The sequence below is a fragment of the Amaranthus tricolor genome, chromosome 15 (genome assembly GCF_026212465.1).
Source record: "Amaranthus tricolor cultivar Red isolate AtriRed21 chromosome 15, ASM2621246v1, whole genome shotgun sequence".
Lineage (NCBI taxonomy): Eukaryota > Viridiplantae > Streptophyta > Magnoliopsida > Caryophyllales > Amaranthaceae > Amaranthus > Amaranthus tricolor.
The window spans coordinates 2,869,039-2,884,535 of NC_080061.1; the positions used below are offsets into that span (position 1 = coordinate 2,869,039).

General features: G+C 33.9%; 1 protein-coding gene across 9 annotated transcripts; it reads right to left on the reverse strand.

Annotated features, from left to right (window-relative positions):
* Positions 1 to 2,681: 2,681 nt before the first annotated feature.
* Positions 2,682 to 8,376, reverse strand: LOC130801422 (pentatricopeptide repeat-containing protein At4g17616). Of its 9 annotated transcripts, none has more exons than XM_057665276.1 (5): positions 8,151 to 8,376; positions 6,998 to 7,057; positions 4,255 to 6,792; positions 4,057 to 4,153; positions 2,697 to 3,317 (listed from the first exon to the last, which is right to left on the reverse strand). In XM_057665276.1, exon 3 carries the CDS (start codon positions 6,712 to 6,714, stop codon positions 4,546 to 4,548), a length of 2,169 nt encoding a protein of 722 aa, XP_057521259.1. In that variant the 5' UTR covers positions 6,715 to 6,792; positions 6,998 to 7,057; positions 8,151 to 8,376; the 3' UTR covers positions 2,697 to 3,317; positions 4,057 to 4,153; positions 4,255 to 4,545. The 9 variants fall into 9 exon arrangements, with proteins under 9 accessions (XP_057521260.1, XP_057521259.1, XP_057521265.1 ...); XM_057665282.1 differs by lacking the exon at positions 6,998 to 7,057 and having other exon boundaries at positions 4,255 to 4,349; positions 4,418 to 6,792; positions 8,151 to 8,332; XM_057665280.1 differs by lacking the exon at positions 6,998 to 7,057 and adding an exon at positions 7,640 to 7,685 and having other exon boundaries at positions 8,151 to 8,332.
* Between the last annotated feature and the right edge of the window lie 7,121 nt (positions 8,377 to 15,497).

A 15,497-nucleotide genomic window follows, 5' to 3' on the forward strand; every position in this document is an offset into this window, starting at 1 on the left:
AAGAAAAACGAAAATGAAAATCTGACTCTCAGTTTTGAAGATACTAAATCGAAAACGAAAATGAAAAACTAAGAAATCAATCAAAACAAATCTGAATTTGTAAAAGGTACACATAAGAAAACGAAAACAAGTAAAGATTTTTGACAGACTAAGTAATCAAGAGAAGAGGAACATTTTCGCAGAAGAAAACGAAAACTAAAAAATGAATCAAAACAAATCGAAAAATAAAAACTATAAAATGGTAAATTTCTAATTTGCATACCTTAATTCAATAGAAGAGGAAGATTTCGCAGAAGAAATCAAAGGTTTTTCGAAGGTTTTTCGAAGGTTTTTCGAAGGTTTTGAAGGTTTTTCGAAGAGTATAGCTTGGAAGAGAGAAGGCGCTTGTGTTCTTCAGAAAAAACCGAATTAGCTTTTTTTTTTTTTTTGCCCTATTTTTTCCGGCTTGATATCTAGACCATTAGATCTTTGAGAAATCGACGGCTCAAAATCCTTCTCACCCTTCTCATTTTCATACCCCTTCTCATTGGATCCCTCCCCTATATATATATATATATATATATATATATATATATATATATATATATATATATATATATATATATATATATATATATATATATATACTTTTTCCGTTCCATAATACCCGCTACATTTTTTATTTTTGGCAATTTCATATTACTTGCTACATTTTCGTTTTTAATAATAAAACAATCATTTAAAGTTCTACCTACCCTTATTTTTTATCCTACTCTATACTCTATACTCTATAATAAAATACTATACTATACTCTATAAAGTAACCTAACAACCTATTTTTTCTTTTTCTTTTTCTTTTTCAATTAACAATAATAAATTATTATACTCTATAAAGTAAACAATCAGCTACAGTGTAGGTCAATCACTTTTCTTAATACCCGTGCCCATGCAAATGTAGCGACTAAAACGGAACGGAGGAAGTATATAAATAGTATTACTTTTCCCATATGTTTCAGCACAATGAAGAAAGTGCGTGGACAAATGGGATCTATATCCAGAGCCACATTTCCGAAATGGACAACAATATAAGTACACAATGCAACACTATTCGATTTTATGGGTTTTTAAGCGTTTTTGGCACTTTCGCGCATAAAGTAGCTCAAACTTGGTTTGTTTTGCACGAAACTTGGCACACAACACTATTTGGTATATATTATTGTGTTGAAGTGGTTAGAATTGAAAATCATAGTCATATGCTAGAAATTACGTGTTAAGTTGCGATTTTAAGGGTTATTAAGCGTTTTTAGCACTAAGATCTATTTTTTCTTAATGCTTTCGACAACCTTCTAATTCTATTGATTGTGGCTATTACACTCTCAAATACATGGACGATATTTTAAAATCCGTGAAGTAGGTTGGAGTCGAAAACATAGATGGCGTAAGTATTTGTTACGTTCTTAAATTATAATATATATATATATATATATATATATATATATATATATATATATATATATATATATATATATATATATATATATATATATACATATATATATATATATATACATATATATATATATATATATATATACATATATATATATATATATACATATATATATATATATATATATATATATACATATATATATATATATATACATATATATATATATACATATATATATATATATACATATATATATATATACATATATATATATATACATATATATATATATATATATATACATATATATATATATATACATATATATATATATATACATATATATATATATATACATATATATATATATATACATATATATATATATATATACATATATATATATATATATATATATATATATATATATATATATACATATATATATATATATACATATATATATATATATATATATATATATACATATATATATATATATATATATACATATATATATATATATATATATACATATATATATATATATATATATATATTTACTATTATTGGTAAAATCTAATGTTTATGTATCTTTTAATTTTATATTATATTATAGGTTTTATACGATATTCCAAGGAAAACACGCCCTTTGAGAAATGGAGAAATGCGCGAATTAAAAGACAAGATTGCCGCGTATCTTGTTAATTTTTGTTCTTGGTAAATTGTAATTAGTTTAGATTTTTAGGACTTTAATGTATATATGTACGTACATATTATTATATTATATATACGATCGAGAATTTATTATAACAAAGAGATTATTGGTGATTATTTATGATTATCATTGGATTAATCATTGTTTATTACATTGTACATTATTATTGGATTATTATTAGTAATAAACGAAAAAAGAAAAAAAACTTCTAATATATGCTGCGGTTTTTTAGGGGCCCGCAGCATATAGTTAAACTATATGCTGCGGTTTTTTTGTAGCCCGCAACATTTGGTGAACTTTTCTGCTGCGGTTTAAAACCGCAGCTTTTAAAATAAACCATCTGCTGCTCTCACTAATGCTTGGCCAAAACCACAACATATTATGGCCAAAAAACCGCAGCAAATGAGGTTTTTTCCACTAGTGAATTTTTCTTAAGTTTTATAATATGTTTGTTATATTTTAATCATCTTATTTTCTTAAGATAATTCATTCAAATACATATGCATTTTAAATCAGATTGTAATTAAACATTGTGAACAAAAAATACTTATGATCAAATTTCCTCGTCATGAGTGACATTAGTATACACTATAAATAACTCTCATCGCCTCCTTTAGTACAAAAATCAAATAAAATATTACTATAATATCATTATAAGGGACATATCCGGAGACGAGAGGGGCTAAAAATAGATAAATGTTTTATACAAGTGATATAATTGAATAATTTGGATAGATTCAACATATTTAAAGAATTTGGCAAACATGACCATTCAAGTTTTAGTCCCATATAATCACCATCAACCAAAAGCTAATCAGTTGAACCTGAAGCTAGAAGCTCAAACAAGTTGTGAAACTTTTTACAAATCTTACTAAAAATTTCTTCAGCAAAATCACACTCATCAAAGCAAAGCTTATTTGTTCGATCAAGCGCACCTAAAAGTTGATCGAGCAAGCTTCCACTTAAAGGCTACAAAAGCTGCTCGATCAATTTGTCTATTTGCTCTGTGGCAGTTGCTCGTTTGAGTAGCAACTCCACGAGTTAGTGTTTGGGTTGCTGCTTATTGCTTGTCCAACCATCTTTTGAGCATCGAAACTTACGAAGCCATTGCCTCCTTCGTGGACATGACTCATTTGAGCACTTTTCTGGATGATCATGGTACTCGACCTAGAAAATTATTGCAAAGAAAATATACAAATTACATTATGACATGTTTTGGAACAATGATTTCATTTGGAAATTAGGAATAAACTCAAATTTATTGTTCTATAATTTGGATTAAATTCCATCATTGTTTTTAAAGTAATTAAAGTTGAGAATTTGAGAATGACTACCCAAACCTTGTCATTCTCAAATTTTTCATTTAGGTTTCATAATTGAAATCCATAATTTGAAATTAAATACTTGTTCCCAAATACTACATTAAAGTTTTTTATTCAATATATTTCTAAACTGGTGTATAAAATATTCATGCATTTGAAGTTTGAACAAGTTGTGAGTTAACTGAAACTTCGATTAAGAAAATGTTGCAATCAAATGAAAATAAGTTACAAAATCATCGTATTTCCAAACACAACAAAACACAACCAAGAGCTTTAAACCTACAGCCTACCAATATGTGGCGTACGAATTAGGAGGGGTTACATGGATGTAGAAAAATATTATAATCATCATCATTATATACGGTATATCCAACTCATAAAAACTATGAGCAAGGTCTGCGGAGGGATGAAAGATTGCAGATCGTACTCTTATTACAAGCTAGTGGAAATAAAGTCATTTGAACAAGGTGGATGATTTCAATAAGTTTATATTTGTCAAACATGTCCAATCAAGTTTTAGTCCTATATAAATTTATAATTACCATTGACCAAAAGCTAATCAGTAAAGCCATGAAGTAGCGTACCTGAAGCTACAAGCTCCAACAAGATGTGAACCTTTTTACAAATCTTTACCAGAATTTCTTCAGCTTTTTGCAATGCTAGAAAGAACATGCTTCAGTTCTGCAACAAGAGACACAGTCAAAAGAATAAGTCATCAAGAATCAATCATGAAAATACACTCATGAACGAGAATATAGAGATCCAGTCTTTCAGTTACATACCAATGCGATAGCTAAAATTTTCATACACCATGGTAAAACTTTGTAGAGATCCTGAAAGTAAACTGCTGTGCTTGCTTTTGGTACAACTTTATTTACTGGGTAGTGGGAATAGATTTGAAAAACTTGCATATGATGATGGGAAAAGAATCAAAAGTTCACTTACCAGTCACCACTTGCTGAAGTCTCAGTCTTCACTATCCAGCTGTCTTTAGTCGTTGATTTCACTAGTTAGCAAAAGTCCAGGGTCTCCCCTTTCTAGCATTTAAAGCCAGATAATCTCTAAAATGTCCTTCAATTATTGCGAACCCACATCCTGAAGGCTTTAACATGTTCAAGCCTTAATTTCTGTGCTTCACTAGTGGCATCTGTGGCCCTCAAACTCCTGTACAGATTCTTATGAAGTCTTACAAACTCCTGCTTATACATCCATCGATCAGTACACATACTATGGTCCTTCATATGGCGAAGAACTTCTAATACTCTCTCAAAGTAGCCTCCTCGAAGAAAATTCATTAATAGCAACTCATACATATCCCTATTTGCAAGCAAACATCCAGCATTCATGTACCTTTTAATGTCACCCCATAAGATAGTGATTTCCCGATACATTTTCAAAGATGAATAGCCTTGTATCAAGAACGCAAACGTTTGCACTGTCGGTTGGATATGCATTGCTTGCATTTTTCTGTATATCTTCCGGGAATCCTCAATCATTTTAGCCTTGCAAAAGAAATACATGGAAGAATTTAGCTCAAAAGTTGTAGGAGGCATTTTATGATTCCTGTTCAATTCTTCAATCAGATAGGTGGTTAATTCTGATTGCCTACTGGTAATTGGTGTTACCACACTCGGACTACAACCATCAGCTACACCTGAACGACACTTCGAAATAATTACTTCATCGGATGCATCCATGAGCAAGCCAATCCTCTTTATTTGTTTCACAAGGGCTTCCACTTCCTTGAACATATTTTCTCTGCAATAGGCTTTCAACAGTAACATATATGTTGAGGTGGGAACGGTTATATTAGCCATTTCCATATCATCCAAAATATCATGAGCAGTTTCTAGGCAACCAGAATATATGCATGCGTGAATTACATCGCAACATAAACTGCCTTCTTGAGCTGCACCCATATTCTTTTGAATTGAAGCCAAAAGTTCCGACAATTGATCAACTCTTTCGCTTCTCTTGTATTTTATAATGAGTTGTGCCAAGCCTTTACTGCTAAGGATAAGCTTTCCATCCTTACATACTACAATCTTCTCAGCATTTGGCACATGAATGACAAAATCCTTCTGCAGCAACTCAAACATTACTTGAATGTTCAAACCATCTTTCAAATATGGGGGACCAATGGGCACCTGACTGGACTTCATTTGGTTCTTATTTTGTTGCAGAGGGCGTGACCCCCAGCAAAAATAAATATCAGTTACAAGGCTGGAAGCAGCATCAGCATCATCATGATCAAAATGCAAGCTCAACAGCTTATCATAGAAATGAACATAGTGTCCAGCAATTGGGATAGAAACTTGATCAACATAATATTTGAACTTATTCAACTCATCCCTAAGGCCATTCATCTCATAAATGTAAGTGAATAGAATAACGGAGTGTACATCAGCTACTACTCTTATTTGTGCCATTGCCTCTATTATTTGGAGCCCTTTCAGGAACGATCCGAATCTCACACAAGCCTCAAGAACAAGGTTGAAGATTGCAGTACTGGGTTTCACAGACATGGCGCGTTCAGATCTTTTTGCACTCAGATGATGGAAGCAATCACAAATCTCAAGAAGGGTATTTGACGCCAAACATGTCCCAATTTTAGTCTTCACCATATGCATAAAAACAGAACACAACACAGATCCTGGAGGGGCATTATTTTTCTGGAACATGAGTCTAAGTATTTTTGATGCAGGTACAGGCATCTGTGCTCTTCCTAGTGAAAGGCAAAGGCTAGACAAGCTATCATGCTGAAGTGATTCAGAATTCACTTTAGAAATTTTAAAAACTAAATTACATGCTTTAGAAAGTAAGTGCTGATCAGATGAGTAGGAAAGTCTTGAGATCAACTTGCTCATGATAGCAGGAGGAGGAAAACCATACGAATTCCTAAATTTGCTAAAAATTGGCCATACCTCGTCCTCTTTGCAATTCAACAATGAAGTTTCAAGTCCTTTTAAGATATTATCATCGTTTATCCAACACAGCTGACCTTGCTCAGCGCTAGTACAAAGATGCCTAACCCACACCATGTTACATTGTTGATGGCATGAATTGAATTCCAGAGAACTTATGGATGATTTAATAGTATGTACTTTATTGTGGATTACTCTTGCTGCAGACTTCTTAAAGTTTGAAACAACAACCAAATTGAAGCCATGGAATTTCATCAACCTCTGGTACATTGCACCACTTTTATGATACATGGATACGGGTGGAACATTTGCTACCATCTATTGAAAATAGTCGCATGCTCCCTCGCAAAATGTTGAATAAATGTGAAAGCATTGTCCGCTAAAATATTCATACACCTGGACAGTTTCAAAAAAATCATACACAATTATCCAACCGCACAGAAAAAGATTGTTGTAAACAGGAAATATAGTTTGCAATGACTACATATTAAGAAAGAAAATCTACCTAGGATCAAACTCCATCAAAATTAATATTTAGCAAGAAACCTAAAAATCCATTTATCCACCAAAATAAATATGCACAACCTTCTGAAATTCTTACTCTTTATTTGGGTCCATCACTGTGTTAGTTCCAACTCTAGACAGAAGAATGGAAATGGACCTTCACAAATAGGAGTCAACATGAGAAGGAATCAAAACCAAACATGGCATACTAGAATTTGGACTACTAAGGAGCCATTTAATTCAAAGTGGGCAAAGGAAAGGAAACAAGTAAGAGAAAGATAAGGAAAAGAATCAAAACATGGCTTGGATTGGACGATTAAAAACCCTAATAATACTGAATTGTGTAATGTATATTACAAAATAATCGCAGCCGAGTTCTTTTAGCATACACAAAGATGGGTGATAAGCCCATCCTATAGTATTATCCTCAATTTGCCAATGGCTATGATGAATGCTCAAGTCCCAAAACCCCCCCTGATTTAGCCAACAACCTTCAACCTCAAAGACCTATTACAAATATAATCTCTAATTGCATGACAGATAGCTAGACTTCATCATTCAAAGCAATAAGATAAACTTAATTAAAGAAATTAACAACAATTAAATTCATTGAAACAATAAAGCAAACAGTTGGTGAGCACTAGCATATACAGATACAAAATTAAGAATGGAAGAGAAGTAAGAATCGAAGAAGGAATCGAAAGGAGAAAAGGAATCAAAGATTCAAGGAAGAACTTACGATTATTGCGGAATTTCAAAGAAAATGATGGATCTTCTTGCTGAATCTGATACCATGTTAAAGCTTACCTCAAAGTTTTGATAATGGGGATGAAAGTTTTAAACAGAAAAATGAAGAAGATGATAAAGAAAACAGAGAAAGGAAAATTGCATGTTATTTCAATAAATGGGAAAAATTAAATTGATACATTGCAAATTACATGTATATATATGTATATGTCCTGAATCTAAAAGAGAGTATCTATTTTGTAATAGAATATATTTTATTGTAGAAAAATAAGAGTAGTTGAGCGGCCGACTTGTTTATGTTGTATTAATATCCTCAACAACATCAATAAGCAACAATACATCCACTTATGCGAAAAGAAAAATAAACAAGACCCAAAAAACACATATGGCTTCTACATGTATAACATAAGTCAAATTTCTCAAAGCTTCTAGCTTTAGAAAGATTTCACTTATACAATAGCAGAAAAAAAGGAGAAATTTGGAGAAAGTGATCCCATCATTACCTGAAGAAATCCCCAGTTTCCAGTAGTATACGCTGGGTTACCAGAATTTTCAATTGGCGGAGAAGGATGAATTGATTGTTGAGAAAGCTGTAAAATTGAGACAGACAGGTACAGGCAATTTGATAGTACAAACTAGAAAATGCGATGAGCAAGTCAGTTTGATTATAATTTTGTACTGGTAAAATTGTTTTATTATTTCATCTAAACTTTTTTATTTTTCTTATATAGAATTTATCATGTAAGGAAAATTAAAATTCATCTTATGGACACCCTTTTTGTGGTTTTTTTAATGGTTTATTTTATTTTTTTGAGTGAGTTCTAATTAGAAAATTAAAATTATAATGCATAACTTAAACAATGCTGCCCGACCTGGTTCCAAAAGTAGGGCTTGTGGGTGTAAATTTATGATTTTAGGAAGTAGTCGTAAACCAGGGGAAAGACATAGAACGGTAAGAGTGTTTCCTGGTGAAAAAGAAAAACATAACCACCCGTTCTTAGTGTACAGAGATGGCAAAATAAGAGTAAATAGGATGACTGTCGATATTAGGCAGCACATACGAGATCTTAGTGCAACTGGCATGCAACCAGCGTTTATAATGACTTCAATTAGAAGGAATTTTCCTGGTTTTTTTGCTAGTATGAATCAAATTTATAATGTAAGACAGTCAATAAGGAGAGAAGAGATGGATGGTAGGAATCCTCTTCACCACTGTCTTTATATGGCCACAGAGCATAATTATGTAGTTTGGACAGACTTGGATAGTGAGGGGCAGTTGAGTAGATTATTGATTGCAAATCCTACATCTATGCAGATGATACGTTCATGGCCCCATGTTGTGTTGATAGAAACAACGTACAAAACTAATAAGCAAAAGTGGCCCCTTTGCGAAATAATTGGAATGACGCCAACCAATCAACACTTCTTGGTTGCGTTCTGTTTGATGCGAGATGAGGCGGTTATGTCTTATTCTTGGGTGTTGGAGAGGTTGAGGGATATTTACGACAGAGTTCAGACGCCTAACGTAATCGTAATGGATCGAGAAGAGGGTTTGTCTGCAGCTATTCGTGTTGTCTTTCCAGGTAAACAAGTTTTAATGATTAATTATTGTCGATCTATATAATATATATGCTGTCATTTCCATCCAGTGACTGTACGGAGCATGTCCTTTGCTATGGGCACCAATTTTGTATATAGCATTCTCCACCAACTCTGCTGATAGATACACGCGTGCATATTGATCTCTATGCATTTCCATTTCCAAACTCATTGCACATCATAAAAGAGGTCATGCCTCCTCGCCCCCTAACTCTGTGACGGCAATAGCTCTAAATCCACAGTTTCCGTCACCTATAACATCAATCCAATCAAGCAGATACGACGGAAAAATATACGGAATGTGATTTGGCCACGGAAAAAGTGAAAATCACGACCTGCTGAACCATCTGAAAAAAAACAGTATATTAATATCATTTAATTGATCTAAAACATATATGATTATAGGAAAGGAAATACGTGTACTAGATAAGTTGAAACTGAAGTTAATTCCAACCGATGATTGGTTTGATCGGTTGCTAGATCTACCACTAGATCTCCCGCGTGATGAAGATCTGGATCCGCGACCCCTTGAGGATGATCTACTGTACTCGAACACACTTTTGTTTCTCCTGAGGGTTTTGCTTGTCGTTGGTCTTCCCTGAAACATGCATCGTACAACTGCGGGGTCGGCTTTTAAAACTTCATCTACCAACAATTGAAAGTACTCTTTATCATCGGCGTTTGCATGCCGTACTTCTTCGTTGGCGTCTTCTTCTGCCTCTAAGTACTTTAACATTTTCCAAAATGGATGTATATTGTCCAAGTACAACGAACCATGAGACCTGATTGACAAGTAACAGTAACACGCACAGGGTAATCCGTGGGTTCTTTGAAGTACACAACCACATTTGTCAAAAAAAAAATCCCCAAGTTTAACATCCGGTTGTGCTCCATCATCAATTGTTCCAACGCAATATATGGAAACATGACGATACAACGGTCTCAAAAAATTAAGTTGCGACGTCCTTGAAATCGAATTCATAGATTCCTGCAGAGCTTGTCTTATCCTCGATTGTTGATTCGTTATCTGTGCGTGTGCCCTTTTAAAGAGGGTATCAAATGAGCTATTACCGCTACCCAGGTAGTACTTGAAGGAAGAGTGTTGGCTTTCAACTCTACTGGTAGTATGGTTACCCAAGTGCAAACAGTCATTCGTCCAAGCACGCACAAATTTCTCTTTGTGAGGAATCAATGTTCCAGCCAAATATCGCACGACCCTCCTGTTCCTAGTTGACCAAGTAGACACAATCCCTTTCCACCTATTTTCAAATTCAGGGATTGTCTGACTGTTAACCAAGGGGTTCCATTTTGTTTGCCTGAATATCTGCCCCTGTTGATTTCTCTTGTCGCCACACAATTTGTCTACCATGTTCTCCACGTCATTGCCAATATGCCATACGCATAATAAATGTCATACATCTGCATTAAACAGAAATTTAAAATTAATTGAGATATTTGTATTCTGCAGCAACGTTTCTTAACATTGCAATTGCGTATTATAGCTCTACCGATGGTAATCCAATGTATAATTGTTTAGTGCTTCTAGTAAGGAGAACATGGGGAATGCATGGCGTTAATAAACTTGTACATATTCTTTGGGTGAACGGGAATCATTGTGTTCAGCTTTTAATGAATGATGATTCATCTCTACTGCCGCCAGTTCTGCAAAATTGGAGAGCAGCAGCTAACAATTCATGTAGAGATTTAGAGAGACATTATCGCAACAGGATATCACTTTGGAATAGACTATGCGGCGTACAACGACCACAACATAATAACACCGCCGAAGATGCAATTAATTTAAATACTCCATAGTACAATGTTGTGTAGCCTGTGCGTTGATTGTATTTATTGTACTGATTGTACTTAATGTTTTCATTTTATTAATTGTATTCATTGTAGTAATTGTATTTATAGTATTCATTCCATAATTAAGTTCGTGAATAAATATGTTAGTGAATCAAACACAACGCGTAATAAGACAAATTCTTCATCAATACAAACATAAATGTCTATGAAGGGTTGTGCCCTCTAAACTCTTGCCATTCGGCAAACAAATCTCTAAGTTCATCCAAATACAAATCAGCAGTCTGTCTTTCCCGGGGCATCATATTAACAACAGCTGGCATCCTGAGCGATGGCGCGAGTCGAGTTCGAAATGCAGCTGCAAACTGTACAAACAAAACAATTGTATTACCAAAAAATCAGACAACAATTTCGGTAATGACGCATAAAAATGAAACAGATAAATAGAAACACTAACGTATTCAACTTTGTTATCCGTTGCACCAAACACAGCATTAGGTCCTTCACCGGGGATGAGAAATGGATGGGAAGACACTCTATACCAGTCGATATATTCAGGGACAACCTCTGATGGAACAAATGCTCGACGCAGTGCCTGATCACCAACACAGGCACAATAGGGGAACCTACTCTACATCTCCGTGTGCATAGACGGAGAAGCGAATGTCACTGAATAGGAACCCTGTGCTGGTCGCAGAGCTTGGGTAGGTCTCAACGGAGGGGGGGAATAGCTTGTACAAAATCAAGCTGTCTGACTGGTCTCTCAGGAAAATACACCTCCACGATATCAAAACAGGTGATACCCCCGTTATAGACAGTGCGTGGGTGCTCATTCAATAAAGCCCTAGGAGAAGTCATGTACGAAGTCCATTCCACCTGCTTACAAAGAAAATTAACATAAACAACTTAATATAAAATTAAAATAATTAGTATAACGATGTGTGAGGTCATGTACAAAATCTGTGTCTCTGTCATGGAGTCCAGTATACTCCTACAGTCTCTCAGTTTGCTCAGCTCACGAATTGGCTTCTGCGGGGACCACATCTCCGCCCTATTCTTGTTAGGGATATCAGCTTGAAGAAGATGGGGGCGGAAGGATGGGAAATACTCGTAAATTCATGTCTGCAATAACGTCAGACAACCAACAATAGTCTTGCAACCAGTCCTTTTCGCCATACCCAGTTGGCAATACATGTTAGCCAGCGTCACTGCACCTCAAGCAATCTCATCTTGATCAGCAGTCACAGCAAGTATAGGGTGAGGCCGCATCCCGACTCTAGTCTTATCCACCAGCAGCGTGGAACCCACTATAGCCATGTAATACGCAGTAGTCTGAGTCTCCAGAGACTGAGAACGGTGGCATAGCTGCAACATTTCACCAACGTTAATGCTCCCGCTGGTGAAGTACCCCTTCTTACGCAGCTCCGAAATTGGCTCCCCAAACAGACTGGCCAGGCCAAGCTTCCAGTCACCATCAGCAGGTTCAGCGGGAAGTGAACCGTCAATACCAACTCTTAAAATGCGTTGCACGTCGTGCAACATTATGGTCATCTCCCCGCATGACATGTGGAAGGTGTTGGTATCAGACTGCCACCTTTCCACAAAGGCCGTAATATGAGCACTATCAATGTGATGGTGCATTATGTACAGCAGACGACCAAGAGGAGTGGCAGGTAACATCCCGTACAGCTCATCACTCATGTCCTACAGTCTGATGATCGCCTCCAACATCCTCTTCCTAGGGCGACAATCCAAAATCGGAGGCGTGCGCTCCGATCCCTCAAATATAACCTTCGCTAAGTGCCCACCGTAGCTGGGTATTAAACTGGTGTCAACAGGGCCCCTAGGCTGGGGTGATGTGATCAACCAGTCTATATCCGCGGACTGTGAGCGCCTCCTCCCCTGTGGAGCCACATCCTCAACCTGGCTGACTCCTGCGTGATCAGAAGTGCCAGCCGTGCCATGCCCTCTAATCTTAAATTGACCGGCATGCCCTCTGACGAGCGTCCAATCAATAGGATGCCCGACAGACTCATCCTGACCGACAGACTCTTCCCAACTGACATACTTGTCGTAATCAGTTTCATCATCACCTGAGCCGACTGTATTACTACGCAAGCTAGTCTGGCACTCAAAGCGACTACGCACATAGTCTAGAGTACTCGAACGTTGGGCCTGACTATGTCTGGCCGCTTGTTCCTACCTGGCTCGCCTTGCAGAACCCGTAACCCCCTTCTCATGGGATCCCCTCTCTTTAAACTCGGCCTAGAACTATTCCCACTTAATAACCCTCTAAAAAAGCCTTTTCCTTTTTCCTGATTTCCAGTCATTTACTACAATTTTCATATTTTAATAAACTATTAATAAAAAATTAAAAGCATAAAAAAATACATTAAGTTATATTCATTTTAATTACACTTACAATATTAATTTATTAAACATTTAAGTAAATTTAATAAACACTTACAATCATATAAATTATTCACAACTAAAATAATTCACACATATAAACAAATAAACAATTATTATATTAATAAATAAATAAACAACTAAAATGTAATTAACAACTAAAATAAAATTTTATTAACAAATATTATATTAAAAAATAATTAACAACTAAATTTTAATTAATATATTATTATTATATTAAAAAATAATTAAACATTTAAATAAATTATTTAAATTCAAAGCTAATTATTATAATAATATTATCATAATATGATAATATATTAAAATAAAATAATTTATTACAACATTTATTAAATAATAATAACTTAAAAAATAAATTAAATAAACAAAAGGAATTTCAAAATTAAAAAATAAAATTGTGCGACTCGTAATTTTCTTTTTATTTTGAATTACATTAAAATAGAAATTACCTCGAGTTTTTGTTAACGACTCCTCCTAGGTTCAATCGTACTTTAGCTCCGATTAATTTTATGTGTAGATTTGTATTTTTTGAAGTGATAAAAGTGTTATTGAGTGAGTTTGAAGCGTTTTATAGAAAATTTAAAATTTTTAAGTTCAAGGGCATTTTTCGTCATTTTATTAAATTAATTTAAAATAAAGGTAACGATAAAATAAAAAGAGTGGCAAAAATAAGAATTGGGTTTCGAATAGAATACGGATTTGATACTATCCTATAAGCTATAACTATTTAAAACAAGGTTAAATCATAAATGCAACTACAGAACAAAAGCTGCGGGTATAAAAGCGACTAAACATTTTTTGACACAATTCTAGCACAAATTTCCTCAAGTTAATGGTCCTTGAAAGGTGAACCATGTGCTTATACTAGAATGAGACTATACAACCACTACATATTGAATATTTCTAATGTTATTTGGCAATTAGATTTGTGGAAAAGAATGATGTTATGGTTAAAGTATTTATTATTATCCACATGTAAATTGCTCCGTATCAAAGAAAGAAAAGAATATGTCACTTTATAAACTTGAGGAATAACTCCTATTACTAATATGTATACCAATTAGTTTTAGTAATAAATCTTATTTGGATTTGGGTTACTCTTCTCTTTCTTATTTGAGTTGTCAATGCCTATTTTCTAAATTCTAACTTTGTATCAGAGATATGTTATTGAGCCTTTATAACTGGGCGTTTAATGTTCATTCCTAATGAGGTCTGTATTGCTTCTAGTGGGCTAAAATTTTAAGGACAGTCAAATGTAGAGGAGCGTTAAAATGTCTGTTATTACCCACATATGAGCTATCCCACATTGGATAATATAAATACAAGAGTATATGCACTTCATAAACTTGAAGAGTAACTTCTACTACTATCAATTGGTTTTAATTAGTAGACAGTGAACCACCTTTGAGTAATTAGTATGTGACTTACCTCTTCTATTCCTTGTTTGAGTTGCACAGATCCATTTTTTAAACTCTAACATATTTAAAACCTCAACCATCAAATTAAGTTTTTGTTAAAAATCCTAAAATATCATATGTATATTATATTCCATCAAAAATAGTATAATTGTCTAATAATTTAAAATGCTTTATTAATCATCATATTATTATCTTTATAATCTAGATACGATACGCAACATTTTTTCACAAACATAGACAGATGTAAATTTATATTAATTCTTAACTTTTATTTATTAAACTCTCTTTTACTATGGAGATTTTTTTGCTTATTTAATTGATAGCCATATATATAGAGACTTATTTCTTAAAAATTTTTATGAGTAAATCTAGAGGAAACAAGCATAGATTGGAGTGATTATAAGTTTTGATATTGTATAGATGGATTAAGTTTGATGTTTTTTTGTTATTTGGAATTTTACTTGATGCCTTGATGTGGAAGAGGTGGCCTGCATATCATACGTACTGCATATAACAACAAAAATGGTTCATAGATGTATCATATGTAACACATTTTTCAGTATTCTCGGTCAAAATGATGGGCCACTGTAATACTTA

Bases quoted from the DNA above. Each gene is read 5' to 3' on its own strand.
- LOC130801422 (XM_057665277.1), bottom strand. From the start codon at position 6,714: ATGGTAGCAAATGTTCCACCCGTATCCATGTATCATAAAAGTGGTGCA.